Below are 14,845 nucleotides of genomic sequence, written 5' to 3' on the forward strand. Positions count from 1 at the left end.
AGACAGACAGACAGACAGACAGACAGACAGACAGACAGACAGACAGACAGACAGACAGACAGACAGACAGACAGACAGACAGACAGACAGACAGACAGACAGACAGACAGACAGACAGACAGACAGACAGACAGACAGACAGACAGACAGACAGACAGACAGACAGACAGACAGACAGACAGACAGACAGACAGACAGACAGACAGACAGACAGACAGACAGACAGACAGACAGACAGACAGACAGACAGACAGACAGACAGACAGACAGACAGACAGACAGACAGACAGACAGACAGACAGACAGACAGACAGACAGACAGACAGACAGACAGACAGACAGACAGACAGACAGACAGACAGACAGACAGACAGACAGACAGACAGACAGACAGACAGACAGACAGACAGACAGACAGACAGACAGACAGACAGACAGACAGACAGACAGACAGACAGACAGACAGACAGACAGACAGACAGACAGACAGACAGACAGACAGACAGACAGACAGACAGACAGACAGACAGACAGACAGACAGACAGACAGACAGACAGACAGACAGACAGACAGACAGACAGACAGACAGACAGACAGACAGACAGACAGACAGACAGACAGACAGACAGACAGACAGACAGACAGACAGACAGACAGACAGACAGACAGACAGACAGACAGACAGACAGACAGACAGACAGACAGACAGACAGACAGACAGACAGACAGACAGAAATCCTTCTTTATAGGTATAGATTACTGGGTACATGAACACCTATGAAGATGTGAGCTTTTGCGCATCTTCTTAAAGTAGGTGTTCAACTAACGTACTCATTTCTACAATCGTAAGGACATGGCCAGGTGTATGGTGTACTTACGCGTATGTACACCATATCAGCCACCCATGGTATGTACGGTTGTCTATGCTATGCTATGCTAGTTAAGTGGCTAGCACCCGTGAACCAAGAGCTGCGGGAGCTGCTTGGAATGATATCCATTACACTCCTAGTAATAGGCGGGTTTCAAATAGCTATCAATATATTCGTTAAGTGTGGTGTAATTTGTCAAGCACGTAAGTACTCTAGTTTATTAGATTCTTTTACTCAAAGTACAAGTTATACGATTGATATCGAAAAACTGCACTACAGTTTGCAAACTACTATCCAATTTATACAATAAATAAACAAAGAAAAACATTAACAACTGCTTGAGGGAAAATCTTACGACAGAAAACACACATCGATTATTGCAAACAGATCAAGATTTGCCCACACTCGTCAGCAACGACCCAAGAAGACTATTTATTGTGTTCACAATCGCTTGCACCGATGGATAGGCACCCCCCAAAGCACTATTGACTACTCCGATGGTGTTGTCCAGTCCTGTCATGTTTAGTAACTTCAACAATTCCGACATCTGTTGGTTCACGACAATGATCGTGTTATTTACGGTGCTAGGGCTAACTTGACTGGGGCAACTCTGTGGCATCGGAACGGCTATCGGGAAGAAATTCGTTTGATTTGTAATATTGAGCGGCCCTAGTAGCGAACACGATGTCCCGTTGCAATTCATGCGTACGAAAGGAATGCAGGTACTGTTCATTCGATCGAATAGTTGACCATCTGGACATTGGTGGAGACTCAGTCTGAAATTTGAAATGTTACGTTAGTATTTAAAACGATGCCAGCGGGGAAGTGCGATACTTACTCTCCATCGTAGCAGCTGTAAAACCTTGATCGATCCCTTGGGTCAGGTTTAAATCCATCGAACTCGCAACGATCACCATCAGCCAGTAGAAGTGACAACCTTTTTAACAGCGGGAATGAACCGTTTCCACAAGTGTTAGTCACGTCATCTCGATCTAGTTGTATAATGGCACCAAATAGGTCAAGATTTTCTACAGTATCCGCAGCGCTTTGAAGTTGATCGCCAGTCAAAGGACATGTCTGGAATATTGATCGCATTTATGAATGGCACTATTCAGGCCACAGGCAACTTACCAGCACTGGTGGAAGCGGAACCTCAAGAATGATTTTCTTGGGATTACAGCCCTTTGCAATTAAATATTTGACGAAAGAGTCCGGAATGAGATGGTTTGTCTCTGGCGATATACTTATCAGGTCTACCTCGCTGTTGAGAGTTTCAATAATTACCGGATCCAGAGCCGTATTATCGATTTTAACAATCACAAGATATCCATAACCTAATTCTCTCCGAAGTAAGCGTAAAACCCCATTATATGCAACCTGAAAAATTCAAAATAGCTGATTTGGTGAAAACAAAAACAGTAAATACTCTTGTTTACCTGGTCGTAACCATATTTGGTAGGGTCACACCGCAGATCCACTCCGCGACATGAGCACTTTTTTAACTGCTGTTGAACGATAGCCACAAAGGCCTTCCTACCGTCACCGGTACTGATAAGACTCCCGAAATATTTACAACCAGTTTCACCACCATAGACGGAAAGCAAATTATTCAAGCCGTCGCAATTTTTAATCCACCCTAGACCTAACGTGTCTTGCAAAGCTTCAGCGGGATATACGCGGTACACACATTCCTTCAGTACACTACAATCTCGAACCTTCGACGGATCATCTATCCGACAAATCAAGGGTTTGTATTGAGCGATCACCACCACCATTGATTGCAACAAAGCAATCCACGCAAGTAAACACGTCATTTTCAAACGCCTACTTAGGCTACACTTCTAGTAAGCAAAGTCTCCTAGACAATGACCTTAGCCAATTGTAGACATGAACTTTTTATAGCTTAAACTTAACGGTGCACATTCGATAAGGCACGTGTGTTGCAATTTTCGGGGAGTAGAAAGCGTCAAAAGAGATAACCATTGTACACATTGGTAAAATGTAAACATTTTTATTGTATAATTATAATTACAAACCGCATTGGTAGTATATCATACAAAGTAGAGCACTTTCTTATCCTAAACCACCGAGTAGACCTCCTACATCTGGTACTCCAGGAACATCAGGCACTCCAGGAACATCAGGCACTCCAGGAACATCAGGTACTCCAGGAACTCCAGGTATATCTGGAATTGGGCTGCCGCCGCCGCCACCAGTCAAACCGCCAAGCAAACCACTGAGATCCAATCCAAGAAGATTGTTCAGTAACTTTATTACAACATCGAGAACACTTTCCAGAAGACCCATCTTTTGCTGCATTGCATCCATCTGATCCATCGTGTCGTTCATCTTTTTATCGCCCAACAATAAACCGGAGAGGAGTTTATTCACCGCATCTACAACATTTGACAACGACGGATAAACGTCCTTTAGAGCGTCGTTTAAAACACCTACGGTGTTCTCCAAATCTGTAGCATTCAACAACTTCAACAGCTCGGATGTTTGATTGTTGACCAGGATGATAGTTGTTGTATTTAGGTTACCAGTTCCATCGGTGCCGTCAGTACCATTGTTACCATTATTACCATTGTTTCCACCATTATCTCCGCCATTGTTTCCCCCATTATTCCCACCATTGTTTCCGCCATTATTACCCCCACAATTCCCGGGAAATGGGAATGGATAAGGAATCGGAATAGGAACATTATTTCCACCGTTAACCGCACCCACCAGAGTACAAGCGGTTTGATTGCAATTTACCTGCACAACGGGTTGACAACTGCTGCTACACAAATCAAATGACATGTCTCTCGGACACTGGAATCGATTCTGCCTATAAATAGAATATTGTTTGAGTTTTTCAACTTAAATGAGGTAAATTACGTAACCTACACTCCGTTATTGCACGAACAGAAACGAGAACAATCGCGCGTGTCTCGAATATATCCGTTATAATTGCATCGGCCGCCGCTGACACAATTCGAACTTGGTCGCATTGTGCATGCTTCCAAACCGGAAGCCAGTTTGTTAAGCAGTGGGAAGCAACCCTTACCACAAACTCCAGCAACATCATCCCGATCAAGTTGAATTGTAGCACCTAACAGACCCTGGCCATCGACCACCGCAACTGCCGTATCAATCACCGAAAACAGGTTATTTACACCGGTATCCAGTGGACAACTCTGCAGATAGACGAAATTTTAAACGTTAAGAATTTTTGTAAATTTCAAACCACTCACCAACACAAGAGGCAGCATGACTTCCAGAACAATTTTCTGACAGCTTATTCCCAACGAGATGAGAGATTGAACCGAAGAACCGTCAAGCGGAACATTAATCAAATCAACTGCAGAGTTAAGCGCGGTCACCAAACACTGATCGATCGTGGTGCTGCGTACAGTCACGGATATCACGTATCCTCCGCCGATTTGATCACGCAAAAGTTGAATAAAATTAGCGTAATCTTGCTGAAATTACAAATCACAGTTGTAGTTTCACTTGCACACATTCTTTTCGACAATTACCTGGGAAACTTGCGGATGTCCCGGGTCACACTGTAAATCCAACCCCCGGAAGCCACTCGCCTGCAGCTGGTCCTTAATCGTATCCACCAAGGTTTGTTTACCTTTCTGAGTTTTGATCAAGTTTCCAAAATAACTACATGAGTTCACACCACCGTACAACGCAAACAGCTTGTTTTGAGTTCCCAGTCTATCCAAGCTGCTAACATAATCTTGCGTCAATTCCACTGGGTACACTTCATAGAGACAATTCTGTAGCACGTTAGAATTCTGCTGCACTATCGATGGATCCTTAATTCTACACACAATACCAGCTCGAATGCCTGCACACAAATCCACCGCCCCCGACAGTAACAACACCGAAACCACACAACTCGACCACATCGTCGCTCTACTCGATTATCTTGGACATAATTCCGTTCAATAACTAGAAGGTTAACGAATACGTGAAGTGTTTTTATAGACCACGTCCAATGGTTCGTGCTTCAACGACAGGACCGCAGTCCGACTGCTCAGATAAGGATAATGCAGCCCATGAATTGGTTCGTTTTGAGTTATCTGTGGACAACCCAGCTCTACCAGAAATTTCAACACCTCACGCAACCCACGTGCCTAGGGCACGGACAATACCACTTATCAAACTCAGACTGCATGTTGAAAAATTGCCGTAAACAATGCACAAAACATTTCAAGTCCGTTCCGCATTTCTGTGCAGATTAGCAGGATTCGGAATGGCTATAATAACCCTAAAATGAGTTAGCTTTTTTGTATGTCTCGCGCTGTCTGCTAACATTGAAGCTACTTCAACGTCTCAACTATGAGCGGAGCTTATTATGCAAAGGCTCCCTGCGCAGCGACTTTGGCTGTTTAAATCAAATGGTTTGTTTATATACTTAGGTGGATAATTATGCATTTCTATTGGTGGTTTTGTGATTAAATTTTTTTTGTTGCAATTGGCAATATTTATCACCACTTGAAACTTGAAACTTAAACTTGAACCAAGTATAACTAAATCATGCTGGTTTTTTCCCTGAAGTTTCTGCAGTTTTACTTGTTCAGGGAAAAGTTAAATAATCACTAAGAAACTCAATCCAATTTATACCTATGTTTTATTCGTTACTGTACAATCATTCAATTCGATACTGTTCAATTCGAGGCCCATGCATATAATTAATTCGTTATTAACGGTAATGGTAGTGTTTTACAATCGACGAAGGGAACGATAGAAGAAAGTAATGAAACAAATGTGTTAATTAGGTTACAAGGTGTACAACTTAGCTAAGGGAGGGTCGCTTAAGAAGTTATACACCGTTCCTCTTTACCCAAGTTGGGGGATCAACGGAATCCCAGATTGGCCGATCAATCGAACTCCGGCAATGTAGTTGCAGTCACTGGAAATCTAATACGTAAAGATTCGCTAGTTGCTTACTTAATTGGCCTAACGTCTGACGACAAAGCCTGCGCAGTATAATTGCTCCATCTATTTCGGTCCATGGCAGCTGGTCTCCAGTTCGAAGTTCGAATTTTCGAAAACAGACACTGAGGAAGCCTGCAAGTCGTAGGCTAAATACGTATCTGTCGAAAATAAATATACATAGTAGAATTAGATTGGAAAGTTTTCTTTTTTATTTAACGTAGAACAAACAGTTTCTTATTCGTAGCATATTAACAGATGCATTACCGATGAATCTAGAGGAAGACCGTCTCCGACTGATCGCCAGAAAAAGAAGCAAGAAAGAAAAAAAATGAGCTAGAAGGAGAAAACACGGAAAAGAGGAACAACAACAGGAAAACGTAACAAAGACTGGACAAACAGGAGAGCAAAAGAACGTAAAAATTAACGCAGAAAGATGAAGAACGGAAGAAAATTTTAGACAAAACATAAAGAAAACGTAGAAGACAGGGAAGAAAATGAGGATAAACTGGGCAGAAATGGAGAATAAACGGGACAAAAAAGTAGAAATGGAGGAAAAATGAAAACACGCAGGTAAGAAAATCGAGAAACGAGAGTAAAATGAGAATGAGGAAAAAATAAAAACGAAAGACAAAAGGGATAAGTAAAACCTATGTGCTACATTCCAATTTCGAATCTTGAGCTTCTGTTTTTACACGACAGACTTCGCAGGAAAGGCTAGTGCTACGGTCCTATTAACTGTTTCAACCTCTCCCACTCGAAGATTCAAACATGCGTCGAGTGGCTTATTAAACAAGATTGTTGAAAAGAAAAACAGAAAGGGGGAAAAGCAGGGCATAATAAGAGGAAACACGGATAAGACGTAAACGAACAACTGGAAAGAAAAAAGGAAAAAGACGAATAGTGGAATCGTAAAAAAGAATAAAAGTCGAAACAGCAGACAGAAAATGACAAAAACGTGACAGAAAAAGAAGAAAACAGGTCTGAAAACTAAGAAAAACATAAAAAGGGTAAGGAAAATCAGGACTCAGGAAAAAGGTGGAAAACAGGACAAGACAAGAAAGATGCGGATAGAAAAAAGGAAAAACGAGAGAGGAAATGAGGTAAAACGAGACAAGGGAACACAAAATAGAACAGAAATCAAGAGAAATCAAGCGGTAAAAGAATAGGGAGAGAAAAAAAAGAAAACCGATAGAGGAAATAAGGAAAATGGGGAAAAAGGTCAAATATAAAAGGAGAAAGAAGGGACAAAAAACGGGAAAATGGAACAGAAAAAGAAGAAAAGAAAACAGGATAAACGGTCTAAAAACGGGAATTAGAAAAGGAAAACCGGAAAGGATAGGGAAAAAGGGCGCCAAAAACAGAATCGACGTAAAAGAAAAGACGAAAGAATGAAGCACCCAAAAGAGAAATAATTAAACAAGCAAAGTCAGAAAAACAAGAAGCATTAGCATTAGCATCCTTTTAGCATTAGAAAAAGCTAAAAACTGGAAACAAAAAAGGGAAAAAGAGAGGAGAAAAAACGAAAAGCAGGAAAGAAAATAACATAAAACGAATGAAAAATATGGTGCAAACCAGCACTGAAAATAAGAAAATATAGGAAAGGAAACAAAGAAAAACGGTACAGTGAATATAAAACGCGGGGCAGAAAAAAGGAAAACGAGAAAAAAAGTGAGTAAAAACCAAGAAAACGGCACAAAAAAGGAGAAAAAACGGAACAGAAGAGAAAACAGAAGTGAAAAGAGAAAAACGAAACAGAAGAGATAGCGTGAGTAAGAGAATAATACCGCAGAAAAAATTTTAAGTCCAATTGCTAGTTCAATTTGAAGTAGAGCTTCAAGCCCAAATTAGTTCAAATTCAAGTCTAATTTAATATCATATGCCAGATTCGAAGTCCAATTTCTGCTCTAATGTCTTAGTTCAAGTCTTATTTCTAGTCCAATTTCAAGTTTGGATCTAAACACAATTGCACCCGAAAGTCGGGAGTTTTTAATCTAATCGGGCAATATTTTTGTGGTAAGTAATAATAGTTAGGGTATGAAATGGAGAGAGTTACCTGGAAGGAGCGTCAAACATAGCTCTGGTTGTCTCAAGCTTCCACCTGGCGTCTCCACGCAGATCTAAGCCAAATGATGATGGTCGATGGCCTTACCCGGAAATGCTTCATGTACTTACTGAAGCAGCTAAGCAAGGAGGTGCGAACTAGAGCGTTTGTTCTCCAGGTGAGGGGCGGCTCACACAGCGTCTGTCTCGAAACGGGTGGCTGAATATGAAACGCTGTATCCCGCAAGCTATACCTAAGATGGCAGACCCATCAGCGGGATGTAGGTATCGCGACCCCGGTGAGGCAGTATACCGAAAACTCAATTACCACGAACAACGAAGAAAGAAACTCAGGACGGAACAATCGGTATAGGACACGGCGAGGGACAAGGAAACGATTAAGGGATAACGATTGGAAACTTCCGAACTCTCCATGAACCGGCACGGGCTGGCTTGCTTGCTCGAGAGCTGCATCAACTCGGAGTGGAGATCGCTGCTATTCAGGAAGTTCGATGGCCAAATTCCGGAGAAAGGGAGTTCCGTGCAGTAGATCCTGGCAGGCACTTCTTTCAAGTACCACATCTACTACAGTGGCGGTAAAAAAGCAGAACATGGAGTCGGTTTCGTAGTGTTGGGAAAACAAAAGCAAGAGTTATCCGGTGGAGGTCCGTAGATGACCGTATATGCGTGTTGAGGATTAAGGGCAAATTCTTCAACTATAGCCTAATCAACTTATACGCACCGACAACTGATAAATCTGATGATGCTAAAGACGAGTTCTACGATAGGCTTGAGAGGACCTATGGAGAGTGCCCAAAACACGACGTAAAAATCATCATCGGAGATGCAAACGCGCAGATCGGGAGGGAGGAATTCTTCCGTCCAGTTATTGGAAGACATAGCCTTCATCTGTCGACCAATGATAACGGTCTGAGGCTCATAAACTTTGCCGCGGCCAGAGGAATGGCCATCTGTAGCACCTACTTTCCACATTTGAATATTCGGAAACACACCTGGAGGCATCCAAATGGAGACTCTAGTTCTCAGATCGATCATGTCTTGATTGACGATCGACACTTTTCGGATGTTATCGATGTACGGTCTTTTCGGGGACCCAATATCGACTCTGACCACTATCTCGTAGTGAGTAATATTCGCGCAAGGCTGTCGAACAAGGGGACTGAGAAGGACGGTATCCCGGTTGAACTTCCAAAAGCGGGGAGCGAGCGGCTGTATGAAGCAATCCACCGGAACAAATGCAGGATGAGTGGTTGGATGGCCTCATTTGCCCAATTTTCAAGAAAGGACATCGACTAGAGTGTTAAACTAGAGTGGGTCGCTCCACGACGGATCAGATGTTTACCCTGCGTCAGTTGCTAGACAAGTTCCGGGAGTACAACTTGCAGACACACCATCTGTTTGTGGACTTTAAAGCGACGTACGATTCAGTTAAACGAAATGAGCTGTGACAGATAATGCTAAAACATGGTTTTCCGACGAAGCTAGTTACGCTGATTCGTGCGACGCTGGACGGATTCAAATCATTAGCGGGTTAGAATAGCGGGTGAGACCTCAGCTGCTTGCGTGACGTTGGATGGACTGAAGCAAGGGGATGCACTCTCTAACCTGCTATTCAACATTGCCTTGGAAGGTGCAGTACGAAGGGCAAACGTGGAAAGGAATGGAACTATCATCACGAAATCTCACATGCTTCTTGGTTTTGCGGATGACGTCGATATCGTCGGAACCAAACGTAGAGCAGTGGAAGAGGCCTTCAGGCCCTTTAAAAAAGAAGCGGCGAGATTGGGACTTACCATTAACACCGCCAAAACGTAGTACATGGTTGCTGGTAGGGAACGTGGGAGCCCAAGTGATGTTGGTGCCGAGGTGGAGTTAGAGATATGATTCATATCATCATTCATATCATATCATGTGAAGTAGTGGAGGAATTTATATACCTTGGTACATTCGTGTCATGTGACAACGATGTAAGCCGCGAAGTGAAACGACGAGTTGCAGCCGCGAATCGGGCTTTCTACGGTTTACGTAACCAGCTGAAGTCCCGTAGTTTGCAAATTCGCACAAAACAGGTGCTCTACAGAACACTAATCCTCCCGGTGGCCCTATACGGACACGATTGGAGAACACGGCAGCCCAGGACCGACGGTACTGGAGGACCATAATTCGTTCGGCGCAGGATCGGTAACGGGCCGTTGCCACTAAAGTAAAGTAAGTATTAATAGTTAGATTCGCTATCCTACGATTTTGAAGGGTCGGGTGCCGGCTGCGAAGTCTGTCGATAAGGTTCAAGTCTTAAAAAGCCGTTTGAGCCCAAAGCTTCGCTTTCTTTGGTTTTGAAATCGGAGATGAAATTTAGATTAAATTAGACTTGACATAAGGCTTAAAATAAAACATGAAATCGGACTCAAATTTCAATTAAATTAGGCTGTAATTGGTTTTAAAGTAGACATGCAGTTGAACTTGAAATCGGTGATAAAATTAGACTTATGTTAGTATTAAATTTGACTTGAAATTGGACATTTAATGGAACACCTGAAATCGGAGTTGAATTAGAACACTAAACTTAAAAGATGGAGTACGCATCTGTCGTTTGGTGCCCGCATCAGGTAACGTAAACCCTTGTAATCGAACGAGTACAGAAAAAATTTTTACGTTTTGCTCTGCGCAATTTGCCCAGGAACGATCCGATCAATCTTCCTCATTATCAAGCTCGGTGTCAGCTGATCAAACTCGATCTACTATCGGGTAGGCGTACCAATCAACAAAGAATGTTCGTTTTTGACCTAATGCAGGGAAACATTGACTGTCCAGCATTATTAGAACAGGTGCCAATCAACGTACCTCCTCGTCGGTTTCGCGATACGCAGTTACTTGCAATACCTTTCCACCGGACGCATTTTGGCCAGAACAACGCTTTAAATTCATGTCTTCAAGCCTTTAATGCTGTTGGTAAAATTTTTGACTTCGACATGCCAAAATCACTTTTTAAAAAACGAATCAGTGAAATTACACAGTAAAACATAGTTTATAAGCATATTCAGTCTGTACGATTTTTTATCGAAGGCGGTGTTAAATAAAATAAAATAAAAATAAAATAAAATAAAAATTGAACTTGAAACTGGACTCAAAATTGGACTTGAAATTAGAATTAAATTAGACTTCAGTTTAGATTTAAAACGAGACATGAAATCGGTCTTTATGTTGTTAAAGGGGGACTTAGTTAGTAAATAAAACTACTTAATAATTGAACATGAAATTGGACTTGGAATTGCACTGTAAATTAATCTTGAAATAGGACTTGAGGGAACTTGAAATTGGACGTAAATTTGTATCAGTTTAGTACTTTGCTTGATTTTACTTTAAATTAGATTAAACTTGAAGGAATTAAACTTAAAAATGGAATTGTGATTGAATATAAAATTGGACTTAAAACTGAATTTGAATTTGAAATCTTACTTGAAATGGCCTTCAATGGGAATTGAAATTGGACTTGAGACTGACTGGATCTACTTTCACGCAATTAATTCACTTATCGCATGTTACTGGCTAAATAGAATAGAAATTTTAATCAGAACGGATTTGATCAAGAATGTAGAATTGAGGAAATTGTCTGTTCGAGTATATTGCTATACAATCTTACAGAAAATGAAATCGACGGTAAGTAATAACAAATAGTTCAAAATTACTTGACAAAATTCTATTCTGCGCGACGGGTGACGTAAAGGTCAGATTCGATGCGCTACCCCTCGTATTTACTTTGGTGTTCTGTAAATCGGTTCACATGACGCAAAAGGTCCGTCTTAAAACTCTATTGTCATGCGAATCGATTCGACTAACACCGAAATGCGAGTGGCAGCAAATTAAAATTTACCGTGTCTATCACTCACCTCGCAGAATAAAGCAGAACAACAACTTGAAATGAAAGTTGGTCCTAAGTAACGAAAATTCTACAAAAATAATACCCTGGATAACGCATAATTTCCCAACCTTGAATTCGATTGGATTCGAATCTTTTAAGGAATGCTTAAATGTAGCATTATAATCGAAAACTTTATTCAAAATATAACATTTAATTATTGTTTCAAACGCTAGGTACAAATTAAAACAAAACTTTGCAGCTTCGAAATGCCATATTTTCAAGCATCAGAGTCGTGTAAAAATATATATTTTATTTACCTTATCCACAATAACAGTAAACGGAATACAATCTAAAACACTGGAGGTCTTTGCGGCATGCACAAATTATAGTAAGCTTTCTTGTCCCAAAATTCGACGCCCTTCCAGCCGCACCAACCCTTCGCCAGTACGGTTCCAATCTCATCCGCCCCTGTATAGTGCGGATCCAATATTAGAAACTTCAAATCTCCTGTGTTCCTATCGAAATCAACTCCCAGAATAGTATGCGCCAACACACCGCCACCAATCATGATGGGCGTTCCCTGCGTTTCGAAGTGATATGCCAGTTCAGAACCCTTGCTAGCCAACTCCTCACCGGAGCTGACGTGCATTATTCTAGAATCCACACCAACAAACTCGTTCAAGCACATCGATACTTCAGTGGAACCAATCCACTGACGCGAATCAACAAAGCTTTTCGGCTTGTCACCTACACGGACCAAATACTTCTGAATATCCTGATGTGTCGGTATCTGCACGTTGGCGTAACCCTGCAAGATAAACCATGAAACGAGCGTTTGCAGGGAACGGTAAGCACAGCCCCAACCGTCGTCGTTAAATCCGTCTTGCATATAATGATGGTAGCTATATCGACCTTGCACTAGCGAGAGGCGTCCCTCGGTGACTGTTAAATAAGGCTAACATTAGCTACAAGTTATAACAGGATTGCCATACACTCACGTTGTCTTTTAACTCCTACATGCGGATTAAATAGAAGTTTGCTGCCGCCTTCCCTAAATCGGAATGCATTGGCTTTACGGAAATACGGTCGGTTTTTGCGAAGTCCAAACTGCTCATGAAGAGATGTACGCTTCTCTATCAAATACTGATCTATAATGAAATATAGTTGTAATTTTTGCAAATAAAAAATGTTGTTTCTCGTCTAACCCTCTCCTTCGGCTGTCTCTCGAACCGGATAAACGCAAGTAAGGAAGTGGCCCAGAACATCGGGTAGCAAATGGTAGCACTTCGAGACATAAAGCTGCTTGAAGAATGTCAGTTGATCTAAAAAGCTGCTTTCTAATAGTCTTAACGATCGGCATACGCTTTCCACCAGTATATCGTAGCATAAATTCACCTTCGTTTCGCGATGTAACATACTCAAAACATCTACCTGTAGGGGGATTTGTATTTTGTTGCTACCTAAAATTGTTAAACCTTATAAGTGATCATCTTAACAGTCTGCTTCATTATATAATTACCATTTTTACTATCGATCGTGACGTTGCAGGCTTCTCTGGTCAGTTTTTCATCCTGAGTATCCTTAGATTTCTTAATCATCATAGTAACGTCTAAAACCGGATACTCTGTTGGAGTCACAATTGTACTTTTTTTCTTCCCTCCTCTCGAAACAAATCCGTCATCCTCCACAGTTTTTACGGTCCGTGCCAGAAGAGCCTCCATAGATGCCTCAGCATCCAGGCCAATTACTTGAGACCCACTAGAGCCACCGTTCATAATCACCTCCGTCCCCGACACAGCAAATGCTACGTTTCCCGATGCTAGTCGCTTTCGCAGTATGGTAGCACTTTGCGGAATGGACTTTTCATTCTGTTCGCAGAACAGTTCCAAGCTACACTGTAACCTTAGAAAGACGTAATTCCGCATCAAATCAGCTTCGCTTTCGACCTCGAATTCGATTGCCTCCAGTTGACCGTGCTTAAAGAGGGATGCTTTTACCTCTCCGTCGGCATCAACATTCAGCAGCACCGGATTATCGGTAATATCAACATCCTGCAATATCTCGTTCAGATGAGCTTCGGCATCCGTGCAGGGGCCAAATTTTATTAGCCCGCACAGATCGATCTCAGTGGGAAAATTATTCTGCACCTTGCTGTAATTGAGCGCACTTAGTGTCTCTTTCTCCTCTAGGATGAATCCCAGCACGGTCAGCGTTCCGCGGCACATTATCCCAAACAGTTCGCCACTGCACTGGCTATTTACGAGAGAGATGCGCTGCAAAATTTCATAGGCAAATCTTTTATCCGGCGAACGGTGTTGGATTGTAAAAAAAAGTCTAAATCTTACCTTCAGCACAAATTCCGAAATTTTTAGTTTCGGAGTCATTTCACTCGTTATTAAAACTCCGTTGATTCGGTAATTAGATGATGATAATTAGTTGGTAATTCACTAAAATTCCTTAAATAAAAAAAACTAACTACGTGTCAATAAACTGGAACTGCGGTGATATCGCGATCAATTTGACAGCTGCACTGCATATTGAGAAGAAACAAATAAACAGAGAGGATAAACACAGCACAAAGAGAGCGAAAAGGAGAGCTGCCAAACGAAATGGCGCGCCAAATTATTGAAATAATTCATAGAAATATTGCAAAGCACGCTGCAAGCAATTCGGATAAACTGTACTGTTCGTATTTTGGAGTTGAAAAAAATAGTTTTATTTACATCAAAACTTACTTGATCATTGTCAAATACAATAGGCCCCCAAAGACGCCGTGAAATTAATGCGAAGTGCTAGTGAATTAAACATTCATTTATTGTTGCTTGCTATAGAAAAATGAAGAGCTCATGCAATATAAAGTGGATTGAGTGGTCATGGAAGAAGAGGAAATAATTATAATTGTCACTATCTCAACGAGGCAATTATCAAACTACAATTAAATACTCACTCAAAATTAATAAAATCTAATCAAAATAAATTACTCAAGTAAAATGCGATACACGACGAGATTGGCGTTGTATGTAGTATTTTTTTTTTTTTTTTTTTTTTTTAACGAGTAGGGAAATCTGCTATCAGACACCTGAGAAGACAGCTCAGGGAGTGGGGTTTGGTATTCCG

The 14,845-nt window shown here is 41.4% G+C and overlaps 2 protein-coding genes across 2 annotated transcripts; both read right to left on the minus strand.

Annotated features, from left to right (window-relative positions):
• Positions 1-2,943: 2,943 nt before the first annotated feature.
• On the minus strand, positions 2,944-4,775 carry LOC128738793 (uncharacterized). The gene is made up of 5 exons (XM_053834176.1): positions 4,395-4,775; positions 4,110-4,337; positions 3,763-4,052; positions 3,528-3,703; positions 2,944-3,452 (listed from the first exon to the last, which is right to left on the minus strand). Exons 1-5 carry the CDS (start codon positions 4,773-4,775, stop codon positions 2,944-2,946), a joined length of 1,584 nt encoding a protein of 527 aa, XP_053690151.1.
• A 7,186-nt stretch (positions 4,776-11,961) lies between these two features.
• On the minus strand, positions 11,962-14,225 carry LOC128734899 (probable Ufm1-specific protease 2). Its single transcript, XM_053829297.1, has 5 exons — positions 14,074-14,225; positions 13,248-14,001; positions 12,934-13,188; positions 12,727-12,876; positions 11,962-12,670 (listed from the first exon to the last, which is right to left on the minus strand). The coding sequence occupies exons 1-5, from the start codon at positions 14,110-14,112 to the stop codon at positions 12,078-12,080; spliced, it is 1,791 nt and encodes a 596-aa protein (XP_053685272.1). The 5' UTR covers positions 14,113-14,225; the 3' UTR covers positions 11,962-12,077.
• Positions 14,226-14,845: the final 620 nt, after the last annotated feature.

The sequence above is a fragment of the Sabethes cyaneus genome, chromosome 2 (assembly GCF_943734655.1).
Source record: "Sabethes cyaneus chromosome 2, idSabCyanKW18_F2, whole genome shotgun sequence".
NCBI classification, from domain to species: Eukaryota; Metazoa; Arthropoda; class Insecta; order Diptera; family Culicidae; genus Sabethes; species Sabethes cyaneus.

Excerpts from the sequence above, each read along its gene's own strand:
- LOC128738793 (XM_053834176.1), bottom strand. The coding sequence starts at position 4,775 with ATGTGGTCGAGTTGTGTGGTTTCGGTGTTGTTACTGTCGGGGGCGGTG. Across the intron at positions 4,338-4,394 it reads GACATCCGCAAGTTTCCCAG|CAAGATTACGCTAATTTTAT; the intron begins GTAATTGTCGAA and ends TTGTAATTTCAG. Across the intron at positions 3,704-3,762 it reads TGTTCGTGCAATAACGGAGT|GCAGAATCGATTCCAGTGTC; the intron begins GTAGGTTACGTA and ends TTCTATTTATAG.
- LOC128734899 (XM_053829297.1), bottom strand. The coding sequence starts at position 14,112 with ATGACTCCGAAACTAAAAATTTCGGAATTTGTGCTGAAG. Across the intron at positions 14,002-14,073 it reads TTTCGGAATTTGTGCTGAAG|CGCATCTCTCTCGTAAATAG; the intron begins GTAAGATTTAGA and ends GAAATTTTGCAG. Across the intron at positions 13,189-13,247 it reads CACGATCGATAGTAAAAATG|GTAGCAACAAAATACAAATC; the intron begins GTAATTATATAA and ends TAACAATTTTAG.